The following is a 25,845-nucleotide window of genomic DNA, read 5'->3' on the forward strand; positions in this document are numbered from 1 at the left end:
TGCTAGAATGTACAGTCAGCCCTGGAGCTGATTCTTTCAACAACGCGAGACATGCCACACCTGGAGACCTATACGTAGACATATGCCCGAGCTTTCTGAGCAGGCAGGGGCAGCAACAGGTCTAGGCTTCAAGCCTGTCCTTTGGTGGCTGTCTGCCACCAGGCGGGGAGGGGCTTCTTGGTGCTCAGTGCTGACACCACATGTGGACACCCTCAACACACATACACAGGCACAGATATGAGGCCAGCCCCCAAGGTCTGAGGGCATTTATGGTCTCAGGCTGAGGACTCAAGATACAGGAGTGAGGGAGCTCAGCATTGACAGGGACCCAGATGTGAAGTGACATAAGGAAGGCAATAGACACACATACAATCACACATACATGGTCACGGCCTCACCCATGTACACAGAGACTCATGCATCACACAGATACACCTCATACTCACGAAAACACATAAACATACAAACCCATGTACACGCAATAAGAAGATATACTTGGATATCTCCAGACCGATGCACAGACATGCTCAGAGGCACACACTCACAGCCACATGTCCTCGCCCACATAGGCGTGTGCATGCTTTACACACACGCACACACACAGTCCAAGCATCTAAACGCTTCCCGGGAACCAACCACTATGGATTCTCCCCTCTGCGGGCAGTCCAGGGCTACAAACTAAAGGCTGGACTGGGTTCCCAGTTGGCCCCAAGGAGAGGGAAGGAGCAGAGGGACAGTTGAACCTTGCTTGCTTCTCACTCTACTGCATGTGGGGGTGGGGTAGGGGGTAAGGGAAACCCACCTGCCAAAACAGCAGGGGACAAGCCCACAAATGGAGTCACCCACTTGCCAGGGGCTTTCAGGGATGGGGGGCGGGGGGAGTCTCTTGGCTCCTGGGGGTGGCTCCAAGCACTGAGAATTTGCGGGAAAGGGGAGATCTGGGACGAGGGGCATTTTTCCACAGTGAACCTTTCCCCCCTTCCGAAGTCTGGTCTTCCTTCTGCAGCTCCATTCAGCCCCCCACCACCCAATACGCCCAGTCAGCACCCCCAGGCGCTTGCCTCACCTTCCTGAGATCCAACCACCGGCTCCTCCACAAGAGGAGGTCCTACCCAGACATATCCAGGGGTGCCCCACACCCGGGGGAGGGGGGAGGGGGGACGGGGGACGGGGGACGGGGGAGGGGGGAGGGCCCTCCCGCTGCACCCGCCCCTGCACACAGCATAAAAACATCCAGAGTCCCCTATACTCCAACCCCCAAACTCACCGCCTCCAGTTCCGCGGGAGGTAAATACCCAGCCAGGTGAGCCCCAAACCGGAAATGGCCGTCCCCGCAGCCGCCGCGGGCCACCGGCCACCTCTTCGTCGGGGACCCTTCCCCGGGTGCTTGAAAGCCCCCTCCCCCAGGATCGCGCCCCCCGCCCCCCCCCCCCCCCGCACCCACCTCCTTCTTGACGGTGCGCAGCAGCCTCTGTCGAGTGTCCGCCTCTGTGGGACCAGACGGGGGGCAGCCGGTCAGCCGAGCGCTGGGGGCGGGGGCCTGGGGTTGCCCTCCCGCCGCCCCCGCGCCCTGCGCCCGCTTACCCACGGCGACGGAGGCCATGGCCGCGCGCGCTGCGTTCCCAGCCCAGGCGGCGGCGGTGCCGGCTCTCTGGCTCTGCAGCTGCAGCCGCGGGGGGGCGGGGCCAAGCGCCTGGTGACGTCAGGCCCCGCCGCGCAGCCGCCCGCGCAGCCACCGCCCCCCCCCCCCCCCCCCCCCCCCACGCGCGAGCCGCCGCCGCGGCGCAGCCTGGCACCTGGCGGGAAGGTCCTTGGGCAGACGCACGCTCTGGGCCCCTACCACCAGCAGCCCCGCCTCCGTGGGAAGCCCCGCCTCCCATGCCCGGCGCCCCAGGTCCCACTCCCCCTCTATTGGGCAGGGCGGAAATGCATCGTTCATTCCCAGATCCGCTCCTTGCCAGGCTGCAGGGAAGTGGCCTGAGGCGGTGGGGCCTGTTACTGACACGCTGCAAGCCTCAGGGTTCTCATCTTTAAAATGGATGTAATAGGGGCGACTGGGTGGCTCAGTCGGGTGAGTGAGTGTCGGACTTTGGCTCAGGTCATGATCTCCTGGTTCATGGCTTCGAGCCCCGCATCGGGCCCTGTGCTGACTGCTCAGAGCCTGGAACCTGTTTCCGATTCTGTCTCCCTCTGTCTCTGCCCCGACTCTGCTTGTGCTCTGTCTCTAAAATAAATAAACATTAAAATATATGTATATGTATAAAATGGGTGTAATAGGACCACCTCATCGGAACGATACCAGACGTAAAAGAGATAGTGAAGGTAAAGCACTTAACAGAGACCTAAGAAAAAAGACCAGCAACCATAAAAGCTGCCATTTTCATTATTATTATTATTATTATTATTATTATTATTATTATTGAGTCTTCCAAGATACAGTGGCTCTCCACCCAGATTGGCCAGGCCTTACGTGACTCCCTCCCCCACATGCAGGTCACTGGGAGAGTGGCAGAGTGGGATCCTTCCAGGACCCCAATAGGGCACTTGTCAGCCAGGATCTCCAACACTCTTTGGGACCAACGCTTATTCCACCAAGTTCCTGACCGCGTCCACCCAGACTGCAACACCGGTTTACAAACGTTTATCGAGCACCTACTACATGCCAGGTTACTGTGGATACAGAAGTGAGCAAGATGGGCAAAAGCCTGCCCTCACGGGGCGTAGGATGTAGACAGAAAAATAAATAAGCAGATGACGTGGTATGTTGGAAGTTTCTGGAGAAAAATGAAGTAGGCAAAGGAGACAGGTGGGGTTTGTATTTTTGAAGTAGGCTCCTCATGGAGGCCCCATGAGGAGACGCCATTTGAGCAAAGAAGAGAAGAGTACATTGGGGAATTTCTAGAGGAAGAGCAGTCCAGGCAAAGGGAACAGCAAGTGCAAAGGCCCTGAGGTGGGAGTGTGCCACTGGGTGTGACAAATAGCTAGGAGGCCAGTAGGGCTGGAGTGGCATGAACAAGAAGGGTTGGCAGTCTTCCAAGACCTGTTAAGGCCTTGAAGTCCACTTAAAGGACTTGCATCCTGCCCTCAAGCGCCCCCTGGGTTTCAGCCCTCCTGTCACAGCTCAGAGCACACCCTCTTGCTGAGGGGATTCAGAGTCCCCTTTTCTCCATTTGTCAGTGCCATAAGCCAGAGAAGATGATTTTGACTAGCTTAGGGAAAAGAAAATAAGCTGGAAGGATAATGGGCATTCCCAGAGTCCAAGGGGGGCCTGGAGGACTGGGTTGAAAGCAAGGTAGCTCCAGAAAGAGAACCCATGGGAATAGTCACCTGGCAAGGACAGAGTGGTTAGGGTGCCACCACTCAGGTGGAAGGAGCTCCAGCTGTTGGAGGTTCCCGTTCCAAGGAGGGAGCATCCTATTGGCCTGGCCTGAGACCTATGCCTGCTTCTTGCTGGGCAAGGGGAGTCTCAATCACAACCCACCGCCCCACTATTTCCAGTGAGAGTCCCCGGGGAGCCCAGAGAATGTGAAATGGTTGCTTGGTAGCCACCCCCCCCCTCCTATATATTAGAACCTTATATTTAGGACCTGCTGTGTGCCAGCCACTGCATTAAGGGCTTTAGGGTTTGGATTGCCTGCTTTCAACACAACACGGACATAAGCCCAAGCTTCATTTTTGGCCTCTTAATATTATCTTCTTCAATATATTACATTGTGAAAGGTGAAATGAAATAGTCATTTATGTCAACAGGTTTTCAAATGGAGCCAGAGGCCAGTAAGGAGATGGGCCTTATGCACATCCTCACCAGTAGGAGAACCACGAATGTTGGAACCGGACCAAACTGCAACCCTTCCCAGGACTCGGCCCAAACACCTGCAGCTTGCTATAGTAAGAGACCCCGCTTAGTGATAGCCTTAGAAACCAGTTACGGTCACCAAGTTTAGTTTCCTGCCACCAACAGCAATCTTGGTCATCAGAATTCTTGGTAAATGACATATACAAGCATTCCGTTTTGTCTTCAAAAACGTTTTCCTTTTATTCCCTGGATGGGGGTGGGGAGGGTAGAGGCACTACTTTGGTTGCTGCCCAAATGTGTCTTTCCCAAACTGCAATTCTGAGACCCCAAATAAATAACTTTGTTTTTATTTCAGCTCTGCCTCTTCTCTCAGTTGACAGAGTTACATTGTGCATGGCTAAGTAGGAATGCACAAATGCTTTCTTCACAGCTTCTAGGCCTCTTCACTTTGATACAATTTGAAACCTGTGGGGGTGGTGGGCGGACGAATTCAAGCACAGCACAAAGCATCTTGATATATTGATCAACTGAATTCATCAGTTGTTAACTGAGATTCATCAACTGTTAACATTTGCTGCATTACCTTTATGTTCTCTGTCTCCCTCTTTTTTACAACAAATTGCACACATTGATTGTATACATCTTGATGAATTTTCTCCTATGCACTCACCTGTAACACCATCACTATAACGAAGGTACTAAACATATTCATTACCTCCAGAAATGGATGTGTGTTCTTTCGTGGTTGTTTATTTCTTTGGGTAGGAACGTGTAGCATGTGATCTATCTCCTGGAAGCAGAGGCGTGGGAACAAGGTGTGGGAGGGAAACATGAAGGAAGCAGAGAGGGAGCAATTGATGTGATTTTATGCAAGGTGGTGTAGACAACCATCCCTTTTACCCAGGTTTCTCCATTACTTTGCAGAGGCCTGTAAATTATTCCTCTTCTCATCCTTTCCCTCTCTGTGATCATTTCTTCATTATCTTTGCAAAGATTCTCGGCGCTTTCTTTTTGTCTTCATTAGGCTTCTTGGTGGTTTAGCCGCTTAGCTGCTATCTTGATTTCTTAAAGAACCACCTTAGTTTTTCACCTTCCATTTTGTCAGCCTCTTCCATTAGGTTTATTTTGGTGTGTGATTGTGTCTTCTCATTTCAGGTGTGTAAATAAATACATACATACGTAAGTTCATGCAAGAATGTGTGTGTAGGTCCAGTATATGTACAAACTGTATATCCAAATTGCATTTAGTTGTCTACCGCTTTTTGACTGTGTATCCCGTTTTCCAACTTAAATACCACCTTCTTTCCCACTGCCCTCCACTCTTTTTTTTTTTTTTTTTTTTTTTTTTTGCCCAGAAAGAACCTGGCAGATTCCTGCATGTCATCAGGAAGGTAATGACAATCAGATCAACTCTGGCAATTGGGGTTGTCTATAAGAGTTATAAGTCAGGGGCGCCTGGGTGGCTCAGTCAGTTGAGCGTCCGACCACCAGCTCTTAGATGAACACTGGCAAGACCATCCTCTGCCCAGTTGATTTGCCCATAATAAATGGGAGCCCGTTGCTTTGCCTCAGCCCACCTATGCAGTAAAGATTCAAGAGTTATGGGGGTGCCTGGGTGGCTCAGTTGGTTGAGCGTCCGACTTCAGCTCAGGTCATGATCTCGTGGTTCCTGCGTTCAAGCTCCACATGGAGCTCACTGCTGTCAGCGAGGAGCCTGCCTCAGATCCTCTAAGGATCGCTCTCTGCCCCTCCCCCACTTGCACTCTCCCGAAACAAAATATAAGGAAAAAAGAGTTTTGTATTCCAAGAGGACAGTGGAAAATCTCCCCTCTGATTCAAATGCTAGTGTAAGCAACTAAGCCCCCACACCAGGCTCGAGTTTCTTTCTTTTTTTTAAAGTTTATTTATTTATTTAGAGAGAGAGAGGGAGCTCTCCAAACTGTCATCACAGAGCCTGATGCGGGGCTCGAACCCACAAACCATGAGATCATGACCTGAGCTGCAGTCAGATGTTTAACTGACTGAGCCACCCAGACACCACCAGGCTGGAGTTTCTGAGAGAATTCTGTGCAGCTCTCTCAGATGACAGCTGCATTTTTGGATTAGAATACTTCCTGATTCCAAGGATGGAGGCAACCCCTTAGGCATGGATGCTACTGGCATAAAGGACCTCACATTATACTGAGGCATAAAGTCATTCTTAGGTCTCGAGTGGTATTGAAAGGTCATCCTAGAAATATCTGTGAGACAGAACACATCCATAAAATGACATATGCTAAGAGTGGAGGGTATTTCTGCGAGGATGCAAGCAGATCAAGTCTCAGCCTCGAGGACTGGTAGTAGGGCAACCTGAGCACCTGCCCCCATTGTAGAGCTGAATGTTCTGGACTTTGTATCCCCCCACTCCGCTGAACTAAAGCAAGAGGCTTAGCTCTCTGAGGGAGTTCTCACATGGCAGGACTTTCATGACGTGGCTCCAGAAGCTACACCATGGCTCGTGAAACACAACCAGATTGTAATGTACTTGTCAAGGCCACCCCTCCTCACTGGCAATGACTTTCACCCACAGCCTCAGACTCTGAATCTGTCTCATGCTGGGAGGAAGGAAGTGTGTGTTCTGGGGGGTATCCTTCATCTCAAACCAGCTGCACTGTACATAAACACTGGGAAAGGCAGCACAGTGGGATCCTCCTTCCCATGAGATCATGTGACCACAGACCTCGGATCTGTAGGCATCTTGATTGGTGATGTTCAAAATCAAATTCATGAGGAGCACTGTGTGATGTACGGGATTGCTGAATCATTATGTCGTATACCTGAAACACAACATTGTATGCCGACTCTACCTCAATTTAAAAAAAAATAACAACAAAACAAAATCCGGAGTACATTTGGAGATCTAATTCACTATATTAAGCAGTCCACAAATCCGGCAGCATTGCAGCTAGCAAGCAGAGAGATGCTCCAAGGAGTTGTACCAAATGGGAAGTTTTCATAAGGATAGGAGGAGGGTGAGGTCGCAGGCTAGGACATCTTCTTTGGTGGGGGTGGGGGGGACAGGAATGGCAGCGTTTTCATCATGCATATGACCTCACTAGTAATGATCAGGAAATTTCAGAATGACTTTTTAGGAGGTCACATTATAGAACTGTAAACATTTGCCCATCACTCACGTACTTGACTGTGGTCTCTGGGCAGCTGTATCGCCCATGCCGGATGGGCTCTGCAGAACAGTTCAGAGGAATAAATCGATATAGATGCAGAAGAGAAAAAACAGGAAGAAGCTGAGGATGGTCCTGAAGAAAATACTATCCGGTTCACAATTGGTTTTCATGGTGGGACTCTGTGTGCCTGGCTTGGGGTGTGTCTTTCAATGTCACCAAATTCAGCCTCTGAGAAAAACGATTAAATTTTGTTTAATATTTGTTTATTTTTGAGAGAGAGAGAGACAGGGCACGAGTGGGGTAGGGGTAGAGAGAGAGGGAGACACAGAATCTGAAGCAGGCTCCAGGCTCTGAGCTGTCACTACAGAGCTCAATGCGGGGCTTGAACCCACAAACTGTGAGATCATGACCCGAGCCAAAGTGGGAAGCTTAACCTACTGAGCCACCCAGGTGCTCCCAAAATCTGTTAGATTTATGGCTAAGTGACCTTCATAATTTTACCTTCCCAACAAGTTGTCAAAGATGAAATCCATCCCCTCATCTGTGTGTCTATGAGTCTGTCTGTCCATCCATCATCGATCCCATGGATCTGTGTGTCAGCTGTTGGGCTGACAGTTCCAAACACTCCTTCCATAGCCACCAGCTGTGTTCAACAAATCAATCTTATTTGATTGTGATTAAACAATCATATCTTCTCCTCCTATCTTTTTTTTTTTTTAAGTAGGCTCAACATGGGACTTGAACTCACAACCCTGAGTTCAAGACCTGAGGCAAGATCAAGAGTGGGACGCTTAACCGCATGAGCCACCCAGGCACCCCATCTTCTCCTCCTATCTTATTTCTATATGCCCCTAATACATCCTCTGTTCCAGCCAGGCAGGTTTCTTCACTTTTACCCACATATACCAAGCTCCCCACACATGCAATACCATATTTCTCCTTCCTTGTGGAGAGAAAACAAAGACTGCTTTTTAAAGACATTTCTAAAACAGTTATTTCTTTTATTTTTTATTTTTATTTTTTTCAGTTTTTAGAGAGCGAGAGAGAGAGACAGAGGGAGAGAGAATCTCAAGCAGCTTCCATGCTCAGCACAGAGCCTGACGCAGGTCTCTATCCCACACCCTGTGATCAGGACCTGAGCTAAAATCAAGAGCGAGATGCTCAACGGACGCTCAACTGACTGAGCCACCCAGGTGCCCCTGAAACGGTTCTTTCTTTCTTTTTTTTTCCAGATTTTAATTTTTTTATTTTTTTAAACTTACATCCAAGTTAGTTAGCATATAGTGCAATAATGATCACGAGTAGATTCCTTAATGCCCCTTACCCATTTAGCCCATCCCCCCACAAGCCCTCCAGTAACCCTCTGTTTGTTCTCCATATTTAAGAGTCTCTTATGTTTTGTCCCCCTGCCTGTTTTTATATTATTTTTGCATTCCTTCCTTTTTGTTCATTGTTCTGTGTTGTAAAGTCCTCGTATGAGTGAAGTCGTATGATATTTGTCTTTCTCTGACTAATTTCATTTAGCATAATACCCTCCAGTTCCATCCACATAGTTGCAAATGGCAAGATTTCATTCTTTTTGATTGCCGAGTAATGCTCCATTGTGTGTGTGTGTGTGTGTGTGTGTGTGTGTGTGTGTGTGTGTGTATACCACATTTTCTTTATCCATTCATCCATCAATGGACATTTGGGCTCTTCCCATACTTTGGCTATTGTTGATAGCACTGCTACAAACATCGGGGTGCATGTGCCCCTTCGAAACAGCGTACCTGTATCCCTTGGATAAATACCTAGTAGTGCAATTGCTGGGTCGTAAGGTAGTTCTATTTTTAACTTTTTGAGGCACCTCCATACTGTTTTGCAGAGTGGCTGCACCAGTTTACATTCCCACCAGCAGTGCAAAAGAGATCCTCCTTTTCTGCATCCTCACCAACATCCGTTGTTGCCTGCGTTGTTAATTGAAATGGTTATTTCCTATCCTACTTCCTTCATGAGAATTTCTCCAGCAGCCGTCCCCCACCCCAGTCTTTGTTTATCTAATATTTTTAAAGGCATTAACAGTTTTTGGCACTTCAGGGTATGTTTTCTTCAACCATACACTAAATTGGTTTGGTTTGGGTTGCGTTAGGTTCTTTGACTTGAAGACTGGGTCAATGTCTTCTCCTCCTGTTTCTTTTGTCTATCAGTGATCCACAGGAAGACTGGCCTATAGTTACTCTTTCTTCTACTTAGTTTTTGTCTGATTTTGGTATTAAGATCACAGTGTTCTCATCGAATGGTTTGGAAAGTAGCCCTTTTTCACCATTTCATGGAACTATTACAATAAGATTAGAATGACATCTCCAATGAAATTTTGGTATTTAGCCATTAATACCAATAAGGACTGGTGTGTGTGTGTGTGTGTGTGTGTGTGTGTGTGTGTGAGAGAGAGAGAGAGAGAGAGAGAGAGAGAGAGAGAGAGAAACAGACAGAAAAAAAAAGCTTTTAAACTATGATTACATTTATTCAATGGCTATAAGACTATTTAGAGGTCACATTTCTCTAAGTATCAGTTTTGGGGGCGCCTGGGTGGCGCAGTGGGTTAAGCCTCCGACTTCGGGTCAGGTCATGATCTCACAGTCTGTGAGTTCGAGCCCCATGTCAGGCTCTGTGCTGACAGCTCAGAACCTGGAGCCTGCTTCAGATTCTGGGTCTCCCTCTCTCTCTGTCTGCCCCTCCCCCCTCTCTCTCTGTCAAAAATAAACGTTATAAAAAAAGAATCTATTTGGGAAATTTGTGTTTTTCAAAGACTTTGTACATTTGGTACACATTTTTCAAATGTATTGGCATAAATGTGTTCATAAGATCCATTTGTTGTCTTTTCTATCTCTGCTGTACCTATAATGATGTCTTCTTTTTAATTCTTAATTTTTTAACGTTTATTTATTATTGAGAGACACATTGGTATCAGTTATGTACTATTATCAATAATACTGAATGGAACATAAGCTATATATTCATTGGTTGTTACATAAGCTATATTTTTTTCTTCAATGATTGATCTTAGAATACGAAGGAAAAGATGTGGATATTTAATATTTTGGTAAAAATGAAAGATTGGCGTTCCAAAAAGAAATCACCAATTTAGGGTACCACCATCAGTATATGAGAATTCCTATTTACCCATAGCCTTGATTGCAGAGAATATGATCAATCATAATTAGTCAATTTGGTGATTGAGAAATAATTTTTCCTCTTAACTTCTTTTTCTCAAATTATTAGTGAGATTGCATATATTTGCATATATTTAATAGCCATTTGTATTTTATTCTTCTGTCACTTGATCTTTAATCATTTCCTATTTATAGAGAAATGTTATTTATATAGTCTGTGGGCTTATTTGCATATGAGTCACAAATGTTTTTTCTTAAAGTCTGTGTCTTAACTTTTAACTTTGTGTTGTCTTTTGTGGTACTGCTGCGTTCATTTTTTAAATTGTGCTAAAATACGCATAATATGAAATTTACCGTCTTAATCCTTTTTAAAATTTATTTATTTATTTTGATGGGGGGAGCTGCCAGTGGGGGGGCGGGGCAGAGAGACGGGGGGGGAGAGAGAGAGAGAGAGAGAGAGAGAGAGAGAGAATATCCCAAGCAGGCTCCATGCTGTGTGGGGCTGATGACCTGAGCCAAAATCAAGAGTCGGATGTTTAATCCACTGAGCCACCCAGGCACCCCTGAAGTAACTTCTGCCTTGAGTGTGAGTGTGAGGTCCAACTTCATTCCGGATTCTGTGAACATTTATGGCCTTTCCCTCTGCTTGGGCCTCAGCCTTGGCGGATGCACAAGGTTCCCACTCATTTTTGCTGCGCAGGAGCGGCCTGTCTGAAGCCTGAACGAAAGGACACTGAGTGGCACTGTTGGCCCGTAAATGACAACAAAGGCAACTACCAGCTGCAGTAGTTTAAGCTTGTGGCTGATTAGATTGCTTCATCCTCCCAAGGACCTGGAGCAGGCAGTGAGGCACAGAGAGGCCAGGTTACTTACCCAAGGTCACACAGCTAGGAGGTAATGGAACAAGACTGAAATCCATACACCAGTGTTACAAGTTGCCAACTGTCCCTGCCTGGAAAGGGCTGTGGTTCGTTTTTTCTAAAGTTATGTCCTTCTTACTCTGTGTATTAGGATAGCCTCCCTTTTAGGAAATGATGGAGAAAATGCATATGTAGTGTGTGTGTGTGTGTGTGTGTGTGTCCTTAATCACCAAGGGAAAACATTTCCTATCCAATACCTTTTTGCCACAGTTTTCAGGCCCCAAATACTCAGGATTGAACTTTTTCCTTAATGAACAAGTTGGAGTGCTCAGTTAGGACATACTGAGCCAACAGAATTATGCTGGTATCCATTCCTACTGGAGTAAACTCAATAGTGCAGCATATATCGTTATAAATGCCCCAAGCAATGAGGATTCTAACACAAAGTTTTCATATCAAAAGTCACCATTCATGAAGAGGAAGAGATAAATTTCAAACAGAATCAAAGATTAGGCTCTTGGATTATTTGATAATCAACTTAGGAAAGTGGAGTAAATCTTAACCTATTGAAGGAATAGAAAAAGTTCTGACGGACTGGTTTCACACAAAATCAAGATAATAGAAAACTCTTTACAAATTTACATGGATGACCAATTAGTTATTGAATGTGATTACCTCAAAGAGTATTAACAGTTAATCAGTTCACAAAGAACACTCAAAATGCTCAGATCATGGACATTATCACATAATGATAGAAGTTCAGGAAAGTCCTTCCCAAATTTAGCAACAATCTCAAAATTTTAGATGGTGTTACAAATGATGATATGCGACACTGACATTGTTTGTTTTTCAGTTTATTTATTTTCAGAGAGCCAGAGCACTAGCAGGGGAGGGAGAGAGGGAGAGAGGGAGAGGGGGAGAGGGGGAGAGGGGGAGAGGGGGAGGGGGAGAGGGAGAGGGAGAGGGAGAGGGAGAGGGAGAGGGAGAGGGAGACGGAGAGGGAGAGGGAGAGGGAGAGGGAGGGAGAGGGAGAGAGAATCCCAAGCAGTCTCCGCAGGGTCAGCACAGAGCCCAACATGGGGCTCGATCTGACAAAACTGTGAGATCATGACCTGAGCCGAAATCAGGAGTCGAATGCTTAACTGACTGAGCCACCCAGGCACCCCAACACTGACATTGCCTTTTAAACTAAGAAAGAACAAGTTGGTATCTTCTATGTTAGAAGAAAGACTGCAATCCTAGCTTACTTGTTCTTTTGAACATATTAGAAACAGCATTGCCCTATGGAGAAGCGATCAAAGACCATGACATCAAAGTAAATTTTTTTTAATTTAAAAAAAAATGAGAAGAAGTGTTATACGTTTGGCAGGAAAGCATTGTTTTCTGGGTTTTGTAATGTCGCCAATATTTTGACTTTTTCTTAACGCCGCAGTTTGCCACTTTTGAACCGAAATTTGTTTTTGCAGTTTTAATTTTTTCCTCAAAGCCGTCTTCAAAATTCTGGCAGTTTCAGACCCTACGATATGTAGATTGGCACTTGTGGCCAGGCATCAACTCATCCTGTCCCCACCCCTACCCCTCAGCCACCTGGGCACCTGGGATCTTGTTCACCCCATAGTCCCAGGTGCCCCCAAAGGGGCAATACACATGTGCCCAATGAATGGCTAAATCTTTTGTTATTATTGGTGGTTGTCATGATTATTGTTAGCAACAAAAAGGAGAGGAAGAGGTTCCTGACATTTTGTTGAGGAAGTTAGGACGAGGGTGGCTTTGAACTTGTAACACTAAGTTGGCAGCTGAACTTACACACCTGTGGGATATACTCTGGATCAGAAGCACTAAAGACAGTGCCTACATTCAGAATCGTCCACCTTCATCTTTGGATAAGCTAATGGAGAGGGACCAGGAGGGAGAAAAGTCACAGGCGCCTCAGGGATGTGGGAATCTACGGAAGCCACTGGAGGCCACTCTGTAGGCGTGGCCTGGGAGCCCAGAGGCTGGTGACTGGATTCCTGCTTCCCAGGAGCTGCCTCCTGACTCCCCTGGATGCTGCAGCTGTCCCCTGAGGTCCCCAGAACCCATCATGATACACAGCGCATGGCAGGAATTTGATACGAATTTGCTGATTGAATCCATGGCACCCTTTGAGGTGCGGTTCTGTTGGTTTTGAGTGTCTGTGGTCTTCAAGATCCTCTACAACCGAGATTCTTAACTTAGGGTCTAGGAAGCCCCTGAAACTGGATGTAAACTACAGGCTCATGTGTGCTTTTCAGGGGGAGGCATCTACAGAACTCACCATATTCTCTATACTGTTTAAGGCCCCCAAGAAATCGAGAAACACTGGGAAAAACGAAGAAGCATGTGCCACTGGGAAAGTCATCCTAAACCACTGTTTTACAGAGAGCGGCACTCCAGGAGCGGGAGGAGTCTTTGGGATGGTCCAGTGGGACTAAGCCGACAGACCCGAACAGATGCCTGAGGACCCAGACAGATGCCTGGATGGGAAAAACGTGAGGTCCCAGGACATCGTCTGTCCTGCACTTTCCCTCGGATGGACCACAAAAAGTCTTCAGACTTGAGTGCTTATTGTATAACCAATACCTGTTCATTTATCCGTCACTGACTGAGGCCTCAGTCTGTGCCAAGCTCTGTGCTAGATGCTGGGGACATGTGGGGGCTAGGTTCCCAGGAGAGGGGACACAGTGAGTCTGTCTTATTTATCTCCGTTCTCTAAGCTTTGGCTGCTGTCCAGCACATAGAAGGCACTCAATCATTAGCCACTGCCTTAGACAATGGGACAGAAAAGTGGTTCAGTCTCTGGTGTTTGGAACCTAGGAACCTCGGTGCGAATCACAGCCTGTCCACTCACGTGCAGTGTGACTCTGGGCAGGTCGTGTCACCTCTCTGAGGTTCAGTTTCCTGGAAATGTAGGGCAGGAACTAACTTCAAGGGGCCTGGGGGTGGTTAAGAAGCTGACAGGTGAAAAAAGCCTGACTCAGGCTGAGTGCCTTTCCAGCTCTAGCTCTGGGAGTTAATATTGTCACCATAATATCAAGGAGCCCAGGTAAACACTCGGATCTCCACTCACCTTCCAGGGAATGGGGAGGACTCCCCAGATCACCTCCGTGCCTCGTCCACACGAGGATGTAGGAATCAGAAATGGGGGTGTTGTGAGGGACGGTAGAGCAGCATCTAGTGGAAGGGAAGGACATTTGGAAGAGAAAGTTTCAGAGGCTGGGACAGAGGTTGGCACAGAAGCCAGGAATGTGACCCGCATGAGCTGGTGGCCTCAGCACAGGAGGTTAGACAAGGTCCCCTTAACAGGACCCAAGACTCAGGGCCATTGCCGGAACAGCCTTCTCCCTGCCTCCCGCCCTCCTGGCCTCCCCAGGTGCTGGGTCTCCGGGTCCGCGGGCTCAGAGGCCCATCTGCCCTGTTCTGCTCTATCTGTACTGTGTCCAGTTAAGGGAACTGCCTCCGCTGCCCCCAAGTCCCCAGCGCTCAGGATGCCCGGGCAGGAGAGGGCTCTGTGCAGGGCACAGCTGGGCGTCTCCATGGCTCTGGGCCGCTCGTCAGCAGCTGGGCCTGTGTCCCTCTGGACACCAGGTCCTTCCTTGGGTCCTTCCTGGCTCTGCTGGTCTCTACAGGAATGTTCAAGAATGCTGCCCCTTCCCCTTTCCCCACCACCCCCCTGCCCTCCCTCACACCCCTGCCCACAGCCCTTCCCCTCTGCCTTCTGCCAAAAGAATCCAGAACAAAGCAGCGTTCTCTCCTGGCCTTGTCTGCCTGGGAGAGTGGTGAGAAGGGACAGTGCTTTCAGGTTCATGAAATAAACATTTGGTAGCAGAGGTCGTGAGGGTCTGGGGATCCTTCGGAAAATCCTGGAGTGGGGTCACAGGCTGTGGGAAAGGAGTGGACCGTCTAAGAGGAGATGGGACTCTGTCCCCTGTCCCTGAAGGGTCTAGGGATGGATGAGGAGTCCTACAGCCTGGATTTTGGAGAGAAAGGAAGGAGCAGGGAAGGTGCCCTCTCAGAGCCAGTACAACCCCTCCCTGCTGTCAGGCGGGCCTTAGCCCAGACTGCTTGGACGGTTACTCAGACCAACAGTCAGTGAACACCTGAGAGTCCCAGACTTCATTCAATAAACCACCAAAGCACCAGCCCAACAGGCCACGTTCCCAGTTGGTTCACATTAGCTGCTCAGCCAGGGTTGGCCAGTTGAAGGGAACCTAATTCTTGGTAGAGCCATCATGTGACGGTTGGTTTGGGACGTCCTGGCTTCTGAGTCAGCTTGGGAGCCGAGCAGACGCCTGGCCACTGACGGTGCTCAACTGGCCATTGGGGAAGGCGCCACATGAGGTGGCTGATGGTGTGAAGGTGTGGGGGCAGGATGTGCACGGCTGGGCTTCCCCTGCTCCTTCAGTGGGGCTTGGTTTGGGGAAAACAGTGTCATGTTTTGGGTCAGGGATTGGTAGACACAGAGAAGAGGCTGAGCTGCGATTCAGGCCGCTTTTTTGGCTCAGACGCCTCCTCCAGGAGGAATGTTGGGGCAGGAGGAGTTGAGGATTGAAGGGAGGGAAGCCCTTGGTTCAGGAGTCAAGGGCATGATCCAAAGGACTTGCTTGGGGGTTCAGGGATCTCTGTCCCCGGGAACCCGTTGCATTCCTGTCCCAGATCCATCGCTCATCGGTGTTGAGAATCTCTGAAGGTCTCTAAGGTTCCATGCCGGCAACTATAAGATAGGGGTCCCTGGGCCCTGCTCTGAAGCAGGCTGCAGGCTCTGAGCTGTCAGCCCAGGGCCTGACGCGGGGCTCAAACCTAGGTATTGTGAGATCACGACCTGAGCTGAAGTCAGGGCACTTAACCGACTGAGCCACCCAGGCACCCATATCTGCTGGGTTTTTTTTTTTTTTTTTTGAGACAGAGAGAGACAGAGCATGAACGGGGGAGGGGCAGAGAGAGAGGGAGACACAGAATCGGAAGCAGGCTCCAGGCTCTGAGCCATCAGCCCAGAGCCCGACGCGGGGCTCGAACTCACGGACCATGAGATCGTGACCTGAGCTGAAGTCGGCCGCTTAACTGACTGAGCCACCCAGGCGCCCCTCTGCTGGGTTTTTTAAGTGCACACAGCAAGATCCTGGAGCGCAGGATCAGCTCGTGCACAGGAGATCAAAAGTTTGAACTGTGAATAAGTCATTACTACTTTCACTGTGATCTTCTGCCGGCCAGGTGCCCGCTAGCTCTCGTGTGAATGCATTCCCCAGAATGGTATGAGATGGATATGGAAAGACAACGTGTTCCTCATTTAAGAAGACACACACCTCACCCCCAGCAGCGGGCAACAAAAACAGCATCCTGCCGCACCCCAGGGTGCACCCCGCAAACAAACCAATGGAAGGTACTGTGGAAATTCAATCATTAAGCAAATTCAATACTGATGGAAGTTTATTCAGTGTACCCATATAATGAAAAAGTGTAAGATGCTACGCCATACGCTCTTTTATTCCACGTGTGAAAAGTTCTCATGGACGGCGTCAGACAGACAGTAACGCTATGACCACGGAAGTAAACATGGGTTAACAACGCAGCCTTGTTGACATTGCATGGGAAACAATGTCTCAAGCTAATGTTTGCATATTAACTGGTTGCTGAACATCTAGCGGAGCTAGATCTCTCCCTGAAACAGGGCTGCCAGATTATTTTCAAATTAATAAACCAGGTGTTTTAAAAGTAATTTTTGCTCTTCAGATTAACATAAAAATGGAGCAGATAACAGAGAAAGTTCTCCTATGCCCTATCCTCTCCCCCCATCCTATTTCTTTTATTACTCACCCCTAATCGTTTTGTGCTATACCTGTCACTATTAGGGAACCAATATTGATGGATACTTGACATTGACGTTCACTCCTTGTGTTGTATGTTTCTATGTTGTTGAAAGATTTATTTTGGAAAGAGAGCGTGCACACGTGCAAGTGGGGGAGGGGCAGAGAGAGAGGGGGAGAGAGAGTCCCAAGCTGTCAGTGCAGAGCCTGACGCAGGGCTCCAAGCCATGCACTGTGAGGTCATGACCTGAGCCGAAATCAAGAGTCGGATGCTTCATAATCAACTAAGCCACCCAGGTGCCCCAATTTCTATGTCCTTTTTTTGGAAAAATATTGAACATTTGCTATCAACCAACCAGAAGAGTCTCACTGCTCTAATGATCCCCTGGTTTCACCTGTTCACCCCTTCCTCTTTCCTTGAAACCCCTGGTCTTTTTAGTGTCTCTCCAGATCTGCCCTTTCCAAAATGTCATAGTTGTAATCATGAACATTTCACGGTGACTTAAATAGCCTTTACTGGAAAGTCAAAAGGCTCTGTTTCTCATTTCTCTTCTGCTTCTTCCCATTGCCTTCCTTTTCCACCAAGGAAAACCTTGGTCATGGTTATTAACTAACCGGCTCCATAAGCCCCCTTCCGTGCCCAGTCGACCAAAGCTGCCTAAATGCCAAGTAGCACCACTCATGACTGGCACGTCGTTCTAGATCCACACCCCCCCCCCCCCGGGCCTATAGAAGAAATTCCTCCTGACACAGCAGACGAAGAGGCTCCATCTAATGCCAAGGTAAAGTCTCCTGTCTTTGTCTGAGATCGATACGTTGCTTTGGCGGTTTATTTCAGGTTTGATGGATTTCACGCAGGACGATCTGACAATGTATATTACGGATGGCATATGCAGTTTCCATGGTGGGGAGAGTGTCAGTTGGGGGTTTCTTACCAACAGATACCTGAGTCAAGAGGGCACTCAAAAATGACAGCATCCATTCCAAACTGGACAGCAGTGAACATCTTGGCATTTCTCTTCCTTGGAAAAGAATTTTATAATTGCCAATCAAAATGGACCTGAGACCTACTATCCAGGAAAAGTTGGTGCCTTTTGGCATAAGTACACTTGCTCTGCTCTTGCTTTTGGGTTCCCTTGAGTCAACTGCTTTTTCCCATCTGGTTTTCTAGACTCACCAAGAGAACAAAAGCCCCATGCAAGCAGAATACAGTATGACCTGACTCTCACTGTGTTTTCATTTCTGTGATTGCAGGGGGACTCAAGGCCCCGTGAAAATGGTATGTGTTTTAGAATCATTTACCTATGGAGGAAAAATCCTTAAGAAAGGAAAGGTGGGCTTTCTTGCTGGTTTTAGTCTGGAAGGTTACCCTATTTCCAGCTTCCTGTTGGGAAAGGGAACATTTCTGTAAGGACCGATTTTCCAGATAAGAACCATGGCCACTGCTACAGTCCCTGGAATAGCCACGCTCCCTTACACGGTGTGGGTCTGTGTGTATGGGCCTCAGGGGCAGGGTCTCTGTGTGCGTCTGCTTGGTGTGAACGTGTGGTGCGGGCAGTGCCTGTGGGTAAGAGCATGTGTTTCCCCAGTAGATATATGCCCCATGTAGACGTCACAACGCTGGTCCTTTTTCTCAGAAAGAACCCCATCACCCCGCACGCTTTGCATACATTGTCTTGTTCACCCCTCGCCACAGCTGTGCTGGCGTTGGCTTTCTCTCCCCACCCCTCGGAGAGAGGGGCTGAGGTGCAGAGATGAAGGGCCCAAGCTCAGGAGCTACCATGTGGCCCCCAGGCACGTGGCTGCGGCTCTGGACTCTGACCTGCACTCCTCATGCGCACTCGACGTGGGGCGAGGGAGTTACGGCATCTGGGAACATGCCTGGAGTGCCAGAGTCCACCCAGGTCCCAGATCCTGCCAGCCTTACAAGGTGGCCTCATCGGTCACGCAGCCCCCCCGCATTCAGCTGACTTCGGCACGGTCATGAGTGTGAAATGCGCGTAGCAAGCCCTGTGCTCCCGGTCGCCTCACAGTTTCTGAGAAGTGTGAGGCCACCTCGGACAATGTAGGTCAACACCTGTCAGTGCTGGGCTCACTCCTCAGCCTCTGGCCCAAAGCAGATAAGACTCAGGGAGATACTTTAGGGCATTTAATAAGAGGATCACCACAAGCCCTGGAAGCGTCGGGTTGTGTGAGCCTAACGGCCGGGGACAGTGACAAACAGGAACTCAACATGTGCTTTGTTATCAGCCCGGACTCTGCCTCTCTCTCCCTTCCCACCCCTCTCTTTTGCCTCCTTCCTTCACCAAGACAGGTGGCCCGGAACAGCTCAGTTCTTGCTCGTTAACCCGTTGCTGCCAGGCAGGCTGGGCCGTGTCATGTCAAGCAGAACCCCCTACGTGAGCACAGCAGCACCACCATTGAGTGATAGTTACCCTGTGTCCTCCTGGCTGCCCCCCGAGGGCCTGGCGGAGCAGCATCCTGGGACAGGGCCGAGGCAAAGGCCCGGTCCAATGCCACGGTGAGCTGACCTGCCTTTGTCTGAGACACAAACCCTGCTTTCTAGGTTTCTTTCTTTCAGTTGGATTCATGTGTGAAAATGTGGGCATGCTCATCAGAGTCGATATTTATCAGTTTCTTGTTGGGGATGGGTGCCGAGTCCTACCAGTGACATCTAGTTCATGCGGCTGTTTGTGAAGGGTTGCACCGGCTCCTAGACTGTGTGTGTGTGTGGGGGGGGGGGGGGGAGTTGAGGGGGGCAGGGCTTTCCTTAGCAGAAATCCCCCCTCATCGGATTAAGAATTTCATGATTGGCAACCGACACGGACTTGAGAGGACGTGATCCAGGAATTTTCAGCAGCGTTCTCTACTCTGGCCACTGGGGCTTCTACTGGATGGTCTCCCGGCTAGGTCTCTAAAGTCACCCAGAGGACACATGGGAGCGATCTGATCCTCATGCTTTTCTGCCATTGCAGGTGGTCTCGGGATTAAGTGAAAATAGTAAGTTCTGCGGAGTCCCACACTTGCTGGGGAAAGATCTAGGTGGTGAGAGACGCGGGGCTTTCCTGCTGGCTTTCATTGGGAGTGCCACCCCGATTCTGGGTGCCTGCTGGGAACGGGGGCTGGGGATGTGGGGAACGAGGCTGACACTATAGGGAAAGAACCATGGCCATTTCTTCACAAGCACTTTTGCTCCCTTTGGGTGGTGAGGGTTTGTGTATGGTGGTGGGCTCTTCCCTGTGTGAATCTAGGTGGTGTGGCTCTGAGTGTGTGTGTGTGTGTGTGTGTGTGTGTGTGTGTGTCTCCCTAGACTGGTGTCCCCTCCAAAAACACAGTTGACAACATCAGCTTCTAAGTGAAAATTCCCATAACCATTGTTTCCTGCAATTATGTGTACTTCAAACATGATCAAATTCTGCACCTTGAGTGTGCACAGTTCGTTGTATGCTAATAAACTTGGGGGAAAATCCCATTGCCAGCTAGGAAGGGTTCCCAGCATTCTAAGTGGACAAAACTGTTTCAGAATCACCATTATTGGGTCAATAACCACTTCATTTAATGATAGATCTCACCTCTGAGCAGGCTGTTTCCTTAACCCCATGGCAGGTGGATCAATCCTAATTTAAGAGAAGGAGCCCTAATGGTATCTAATTGGCTTCTGAGAAAAGGGAGGCCAGAGAGGGTGATGGATTATGGGGACTAGCACAGCCTGTGGATGGGGAGCCAGGCACTGCGACGAGACCCTCGGCCCTAAGCCCCATGGACTGTCTCTCACCCATCCCCTGCCTGGGTACCACTTATGAGCAGGGATGAGGCAGGACGAGCCGGGGTGCCGGGTGAGAGCACCGCATGGACATCGTCCTAAAAGCCTGGGGAGAGGGCCTTCCTTCCTGTCCCAGCCTCTTCTCCATCTACCAGACTCTTTCCTTCATTGACACTGGGGAGGGGCAGACAGTGGAGTCAGGTCTCCTGTTCTCCCACCCAGGACACATCACAGAGATGGAACCAGAGCCACGCCAGACACAAGGAGGTTCCCAGGCCTGATCTACTGGGGGCCGGGGGGGACCAGTTTGTACTTTTCACCTGCTTCTGGGGGTCACCTGACAACCAGTCCTTGTCTACACACTGTTGGCCAAGAGATGTTTGGCTGGAAACACATTCATACACAGGGGATCTCACCCCACGTGACCAGGGCAGCTGTAGAACATTCTAGTTGCAGAGGAGGTGAGAGGGGCACAGGCTCCAGTGCACAGGGAGGTCAGCAAAGTGGTGGGGGCTGATCCCAGGGTTAAGGTAGTCCTGGCTGTACCTTTCCCTGGCTCCGAGGACATCAGTTGGAGAGTTTGTCTGACAGGTATTGGAATTCTCGGTTCCAAACCCCATCCGTTCTAACCCTTCCTTCCACTCGTGGACACAGGAGCCCTAGCCCTGGTGGTCACTACAAGGGCACTGACAGCATCTCCCTCACTTTTGTCTCACACGGTGCTCAGCACTGGGAAGCGCCTCTTGTAAAACCTCTGGGCTGGGATCTAGTTCAGGAGTGGAAAGGTCCCTCCTCAGCTTGTCCCAGCCTGTTGGGCCCCTCGCTAAGTTGGGGATCTGCCCCGGCTCTAGTCCATATCCGAGAGAGGGGGGTGGTTTCCTGAGGACAGTGAGGTGCCCCCCCCCCTGCTGCTCTGATTACATCCAGCACAGGTGTGGGGGGTCATGCTCTTCACTCTGCTTACAAGTGGGCCCCTGCTGGGATTCCTCTAGGGCTTGGGTGGTGGCCATCCTCTCTGAGCATCCCCAGGGACCCATGGAGTGCCTGGCACATGTGTATGAGCCCTGAGAACCTATTAATGAAAGATCGTGTCAGGCCAGCAAATCCTCTGCAGGCACCCCCAGGGCAGGCACGTCATGTCTTCTGCATCTTTGGATCCGACAGCTGCACTATCCAGGGGGGAAGCCACTAGCCAGATGTGCCGGCCCATGTTTACATTAATTAAAGTAAATGAAGTTAAACATTCCATCCCTCATCACACTAGCCACAGTTCAGGTACCCAGCAGGTGCATGTTTACAACACAGAGCATTTCCATCCTGACAGACGGCTCTCCTGGGCAGCTGCTCTGAGCCTGGCCCAGGGTGTGCTCATGGAACCCACCTAACCCAACATGTGTCCGTCACAGTGGGAAGGTCAGGTTGGTTCGTGCCCAGGTGAGAGCTATCACGATCCAGTGCAGCTGGGGAAGTGCCAGGTGAAGGTGGATCCTTTCTCTCATTTGAAGGTTTGCAAGTGTGGTCAATGTCTCATTGAAGGACTCTGACTCCACCGAGCCCAGGGAAGGACATGATGCCGGGTGGGCCAGCATGGCCTCAGCTGGAGCAGCAGGAACAGGGGAGACCCTGTCTCTAGTACCCTGCTTGCTCATGCTTGTGTCTGTAAAGATTGGATTGTCCACTGATGCTACGATTCGAGCAGCGAGGATGAAGAAGCCCTAGGTAGGGAACAGCCCTCAGGTGTATCAGGAAATGGTTTCTGGGAGCTGTCATGTTCTACCTGCAGCTTTGGAGACTGAGGGAGTTGGGTATGAAATCAGAGAGAAAAGGAAATGTGCGTCCTTCTCATATTTTAATGCTGTAGGAATAAGAGCTGTTATGTCTGTTGGCTTAGGGTGTACTGTTCGCAATCTTTTCTTGCTTTGTTATTTAAAGTCTCTCTTTCCGCTAAGACCTGCTCTCTTCTGCTCTGCCTCTGCCAAGCATCAAAGCCTTGGTTACGGTAGGTTCCCACGTCTTGGGACTTGAGCAGGGGCAGTTTACTGGGTCGGATTTGGTGTGATCTGTGACAGAGGTGGTCTGATGAGGCATATTCTGGCATGCACACTTGAAACGGAGACAAAGTGCTTCCATGTGAGCTGGGTGCTGGGGACCCGGGGACCCTCTCCCTCTGCACCTCCAGGTCACGGAGCAGCACCTGTATGGGCTACCTTCAGCTTTGCCCCTGGGTGAAAGGGTGCTCCCTGGGTGGGCATCACAGAGAATGTTTCCTCTCCAGCTCCTGCAAGTGCTCCTGGGACTGTCTGAAGAAGTGAGGTGGGAGGTGCTCCCTGGAGCAAGTTCTCTCCTCCTCTCCTCACCCAAATCCTGGGTCCCTGGAGCCGAATAAATCTTGTACTTGCCTCCACGTGGAAGGGACCTCTGTGCAGCTCCCCACCACACACACACGCTGATACACTCCCTGGTTGGCAGGATTTCTAGAGGCCTGTGTGAATGCCGCTGGGCCCTCGCGCACACTGGGTCTCCAGGCCCAGCCGAGCTGTCTCCTGGGAGTGAACAGCCCCAGGAAAGAGGCTCTTGGCAGTGGGGCTGGGGTTCCTGCCCCTGTCAGATCCCACTTCTCCAGCCACACAGCAATGGGCCTGCGCCCCACACCACAGTTACAGCCCTCCGTGTGATCTTTCTTGTGCCTGCCTGGGTCCTCCCCCACTCCTTCCAGTGCTCAGGGCAGAGGCTGGCAGGCACAGGTGTTTCTATGGCTGCACCTGTTGATGTTTTCCCCTCGCTTCACCTATAGACTGGGGGACTTTGGGCAAGTTATGTTACCTCTAATGTCATGGTCACTGTCCCTAAGGGGCTGGGACTTATGTGGAGGAAAGGGCTGTGGGAACGTCCAGTGTCCCCCAGGTACCTAAGGTCAGAGCAGGCACAGGCCAGCCACACGGTATGGGGAATGGATTGTCGTCTTCAACGGCCCAGCACAACCATGAAGGTGCCCCTGGATTTGGCTGGATTGATTAATGGATGGATCGATTGGTTAGGGAAGTGGCAGTACAGCCATGGCATGCACACTTGGTTTACACTGTCCCCATATTGGAGAAAAATACAAAGGTGGAGGCTGACCAGGAGACGGGGAATGGACAGGAATTGAGGCAGGAAGGAGTCCAGGTGGTCATTGGGGAGGGAACTTGGGAGGCGGGCAGTGTATTGCACACAAAGTCCTAGGGACAGTGACTGCCTCTTGGAGCGACGGGGTGGCTCAGGTGCTGCTTCCTGGTCCCAGCTATGGAATCTGAGGACTAGGAAGGGCCTGGAGTCCCTGGACCTGCTCCTCATCACATTGGAGAAAGGTGGGAAGAGGGCCCCAGGGGGATTGTAGTGTGAGGCCACAGTTGCCATCTGGGGTCAGGGATGTAATCCCAGAAGCAGCAGCCTGAGTTCTCACCTCCCCTGACCTCATCCTCTCTTTTCCACGGCCACCCCATCACTGTCGCTGCCCTTGTGCAAGCAGAAGTCTGTTTTACAGATCCTGAGGATTAGGATTCAGACACTAGCCATCTGCATATAATTTACTTCCTACTTCTGGTTCTTTTCTATTTATTTCCGGCGCTTAAGTCTCCTGTGTGACCCTTCCCTGCTCCCTCTTTGGTTGATTCCCATCCTGAAGGACCCAGTCCCATCCAGGCCCAGGAGGGCCTAGCATCTCCAGTATCTATATAATCTCCCCAGCATCCCGTCACCAGCTTTCCCAGCAGCACCCTTTTTCCAGGGCTGAGCAGCCCTGTGTGGTGGGTTGGGCACCAGGCTGGAATGAGGAGGGCTGGGATCGCTCTGCTGGAGGGCCCCCCTGGGAGCCTGTGTCTGCCCTGGCCGAACCCATCTTGGTGCTCTCCTGCCCCAGAGACGGGGATGGGGGCCTCTGCAATCACATGACTGTCTTCTGCCTTTCAGCTACCAAGATTACACAATTTTAAAACAAGAATTATTCCATCAGGAATCTGATTCCAGAAATCCTCCTGTCGTGGATGAAAGAGAATGCGTCAAGAACGAAGGGGCATGGAGTGGAACAGGAGGAGGAAATGGAGTGCAGAGAGGCAGGAGGAAGTGCAGAATTCTGGCAAACAAGTGCCCTTCAGGGAACCTTAACACCCAGGAGCTAGCTGGGGCAGCCCACAATGCACGTGACCTTGCAGGAGGACATGAAGGTTATGGCCACGTGCCACAAGTGAAGGGTGTACTGACAACATATCCCAGGGAGCAGATAGCCATGCCCTGCCCAGCCCTAACTTTGTTGGGCCACTGACTCCTGACTCCACTGACTCCTGCGTTTGGGCGATGGGGCTGGAGGCCCCTGCAGGGCCACATGGAGCAGGTCACATTGTGTTCTTTGGGAAAGGTGTCCCTGGAGGGTTCAGCATCTCAGTCCTGCAGGACCCTATGCTGCCCAGCCCTCTCAAGGTAAACAGGGAGCACATCAGCCACTCAACAAGGTGAGATAGTGCAGGGTGGGCTGGGTTTTTCCCAGTTCAGGCTCCCGGGGAAAGAGGGAGGAGGACAGAGGCCGGGGGTCTCCCTGTGAATCAAGTAAGGTGGTTCCCCTGGCTCAGCTCCGCATCCTCATGGGCATAGAGCAGCCTGTCTTTAAGTAGGGGCCACAGCAGCCTCCAGTGCGGGCTGGGAGTTGCCGAAGGCCAGTCGTCCCCTCAAACCCTTCAGAGTCCTCTGGACGCCCTGGGTCACCTTGTGGCACCATTTCTCAGGCTGGGATTCCACAGATTTGTCATATATACAGAAAAACCAAAGAGAGCAGACAATTTTGAAGCAAATTCAATGCGGTGCTAACTTTGAATATGTTAAGGAGTAAGGTTCTCCAGTTACTTACATTTCTCTTTCCAATTTTGTAAATAAATATAAGAAATAGAACTTGTATTATATTTTAAAAATCAGTGTCTTCTGTGACCTTACCTTCCTGGAATATGCTAAAGACATATAATTCATGATTTCAATAGGACGCGTACGGATTGTGTTTTAATTGAAAGCTGTAGGCAAAGTTTGACGGGTGTTAGGAAGAAGGATTATGAGTGAGGAAAAGAGGGGAGAGTTTCACAGTCCATTGTGACTGTGCAGGTGTCATGATAGGCTGTATTGCATGTGGGGTGGGGAGCAGGGTCACCACTATCACCACCCTGTATCATTAGACCTCTTGTTCCTCACAGGGCCCAGAGGGTGGGACTTGGGCTTTTCCTCTTGTGACTGTTTCCGTTAGCTTCCCCAATTGCAGCTTTGTGTAG

General features: G+C 50.0%; 1 protein-coding gene across 9 annotated transcripts in view; it reads right to left on the minus strand.

Moving 5' to 3' along the window:
• Positions 1-25,845, minus strand: part of SGSM1 (small G protein signaling modulator 1) — a 496,957-nt gene that overhangs the window by 100,786 nt on the left and 370,326 nt on the right. Inside the window, exons 1-2 of one of the 9 annotated variants that reach the window (XM_078435574.2) lie at positions 1,585-1,716; positions 1,445-1,488 (exon numbers count right to left, since the gene is read on the minus strand). The exons of the other annotated variants lie outside the window; for them this stretch is intronic. Of the exons in view, the coding sequence (XP_078291700.1) occupies positions 1,445-1,488; positions 1,585-1,603 (63 nt within the window). The 5' untranslated portion in view covers positions 1,604-1,716. Of the gene's footprint in view, positions 1-1,444; positions 1,489-1,584; positions 1,717-25,845 lie in introns of those variants that run through there. 9 annotated transcript variants of the gene reach the window in all.

The sequence above is a fragment of the Panthera onca genome, chromosome D3, assembly GCF_046562875.1.
Source record: "Panthera onca isolate mPanOnc1 chromosome D3, mPanOnc1 haplotype 2, whole genome shotgun sequence".
Classification (NCBI taxonomy): Eukaryota; Metazoa; Chordata; class Mammalia; order Carnivora; family Felidae; genus Panthera; species Panthera onca.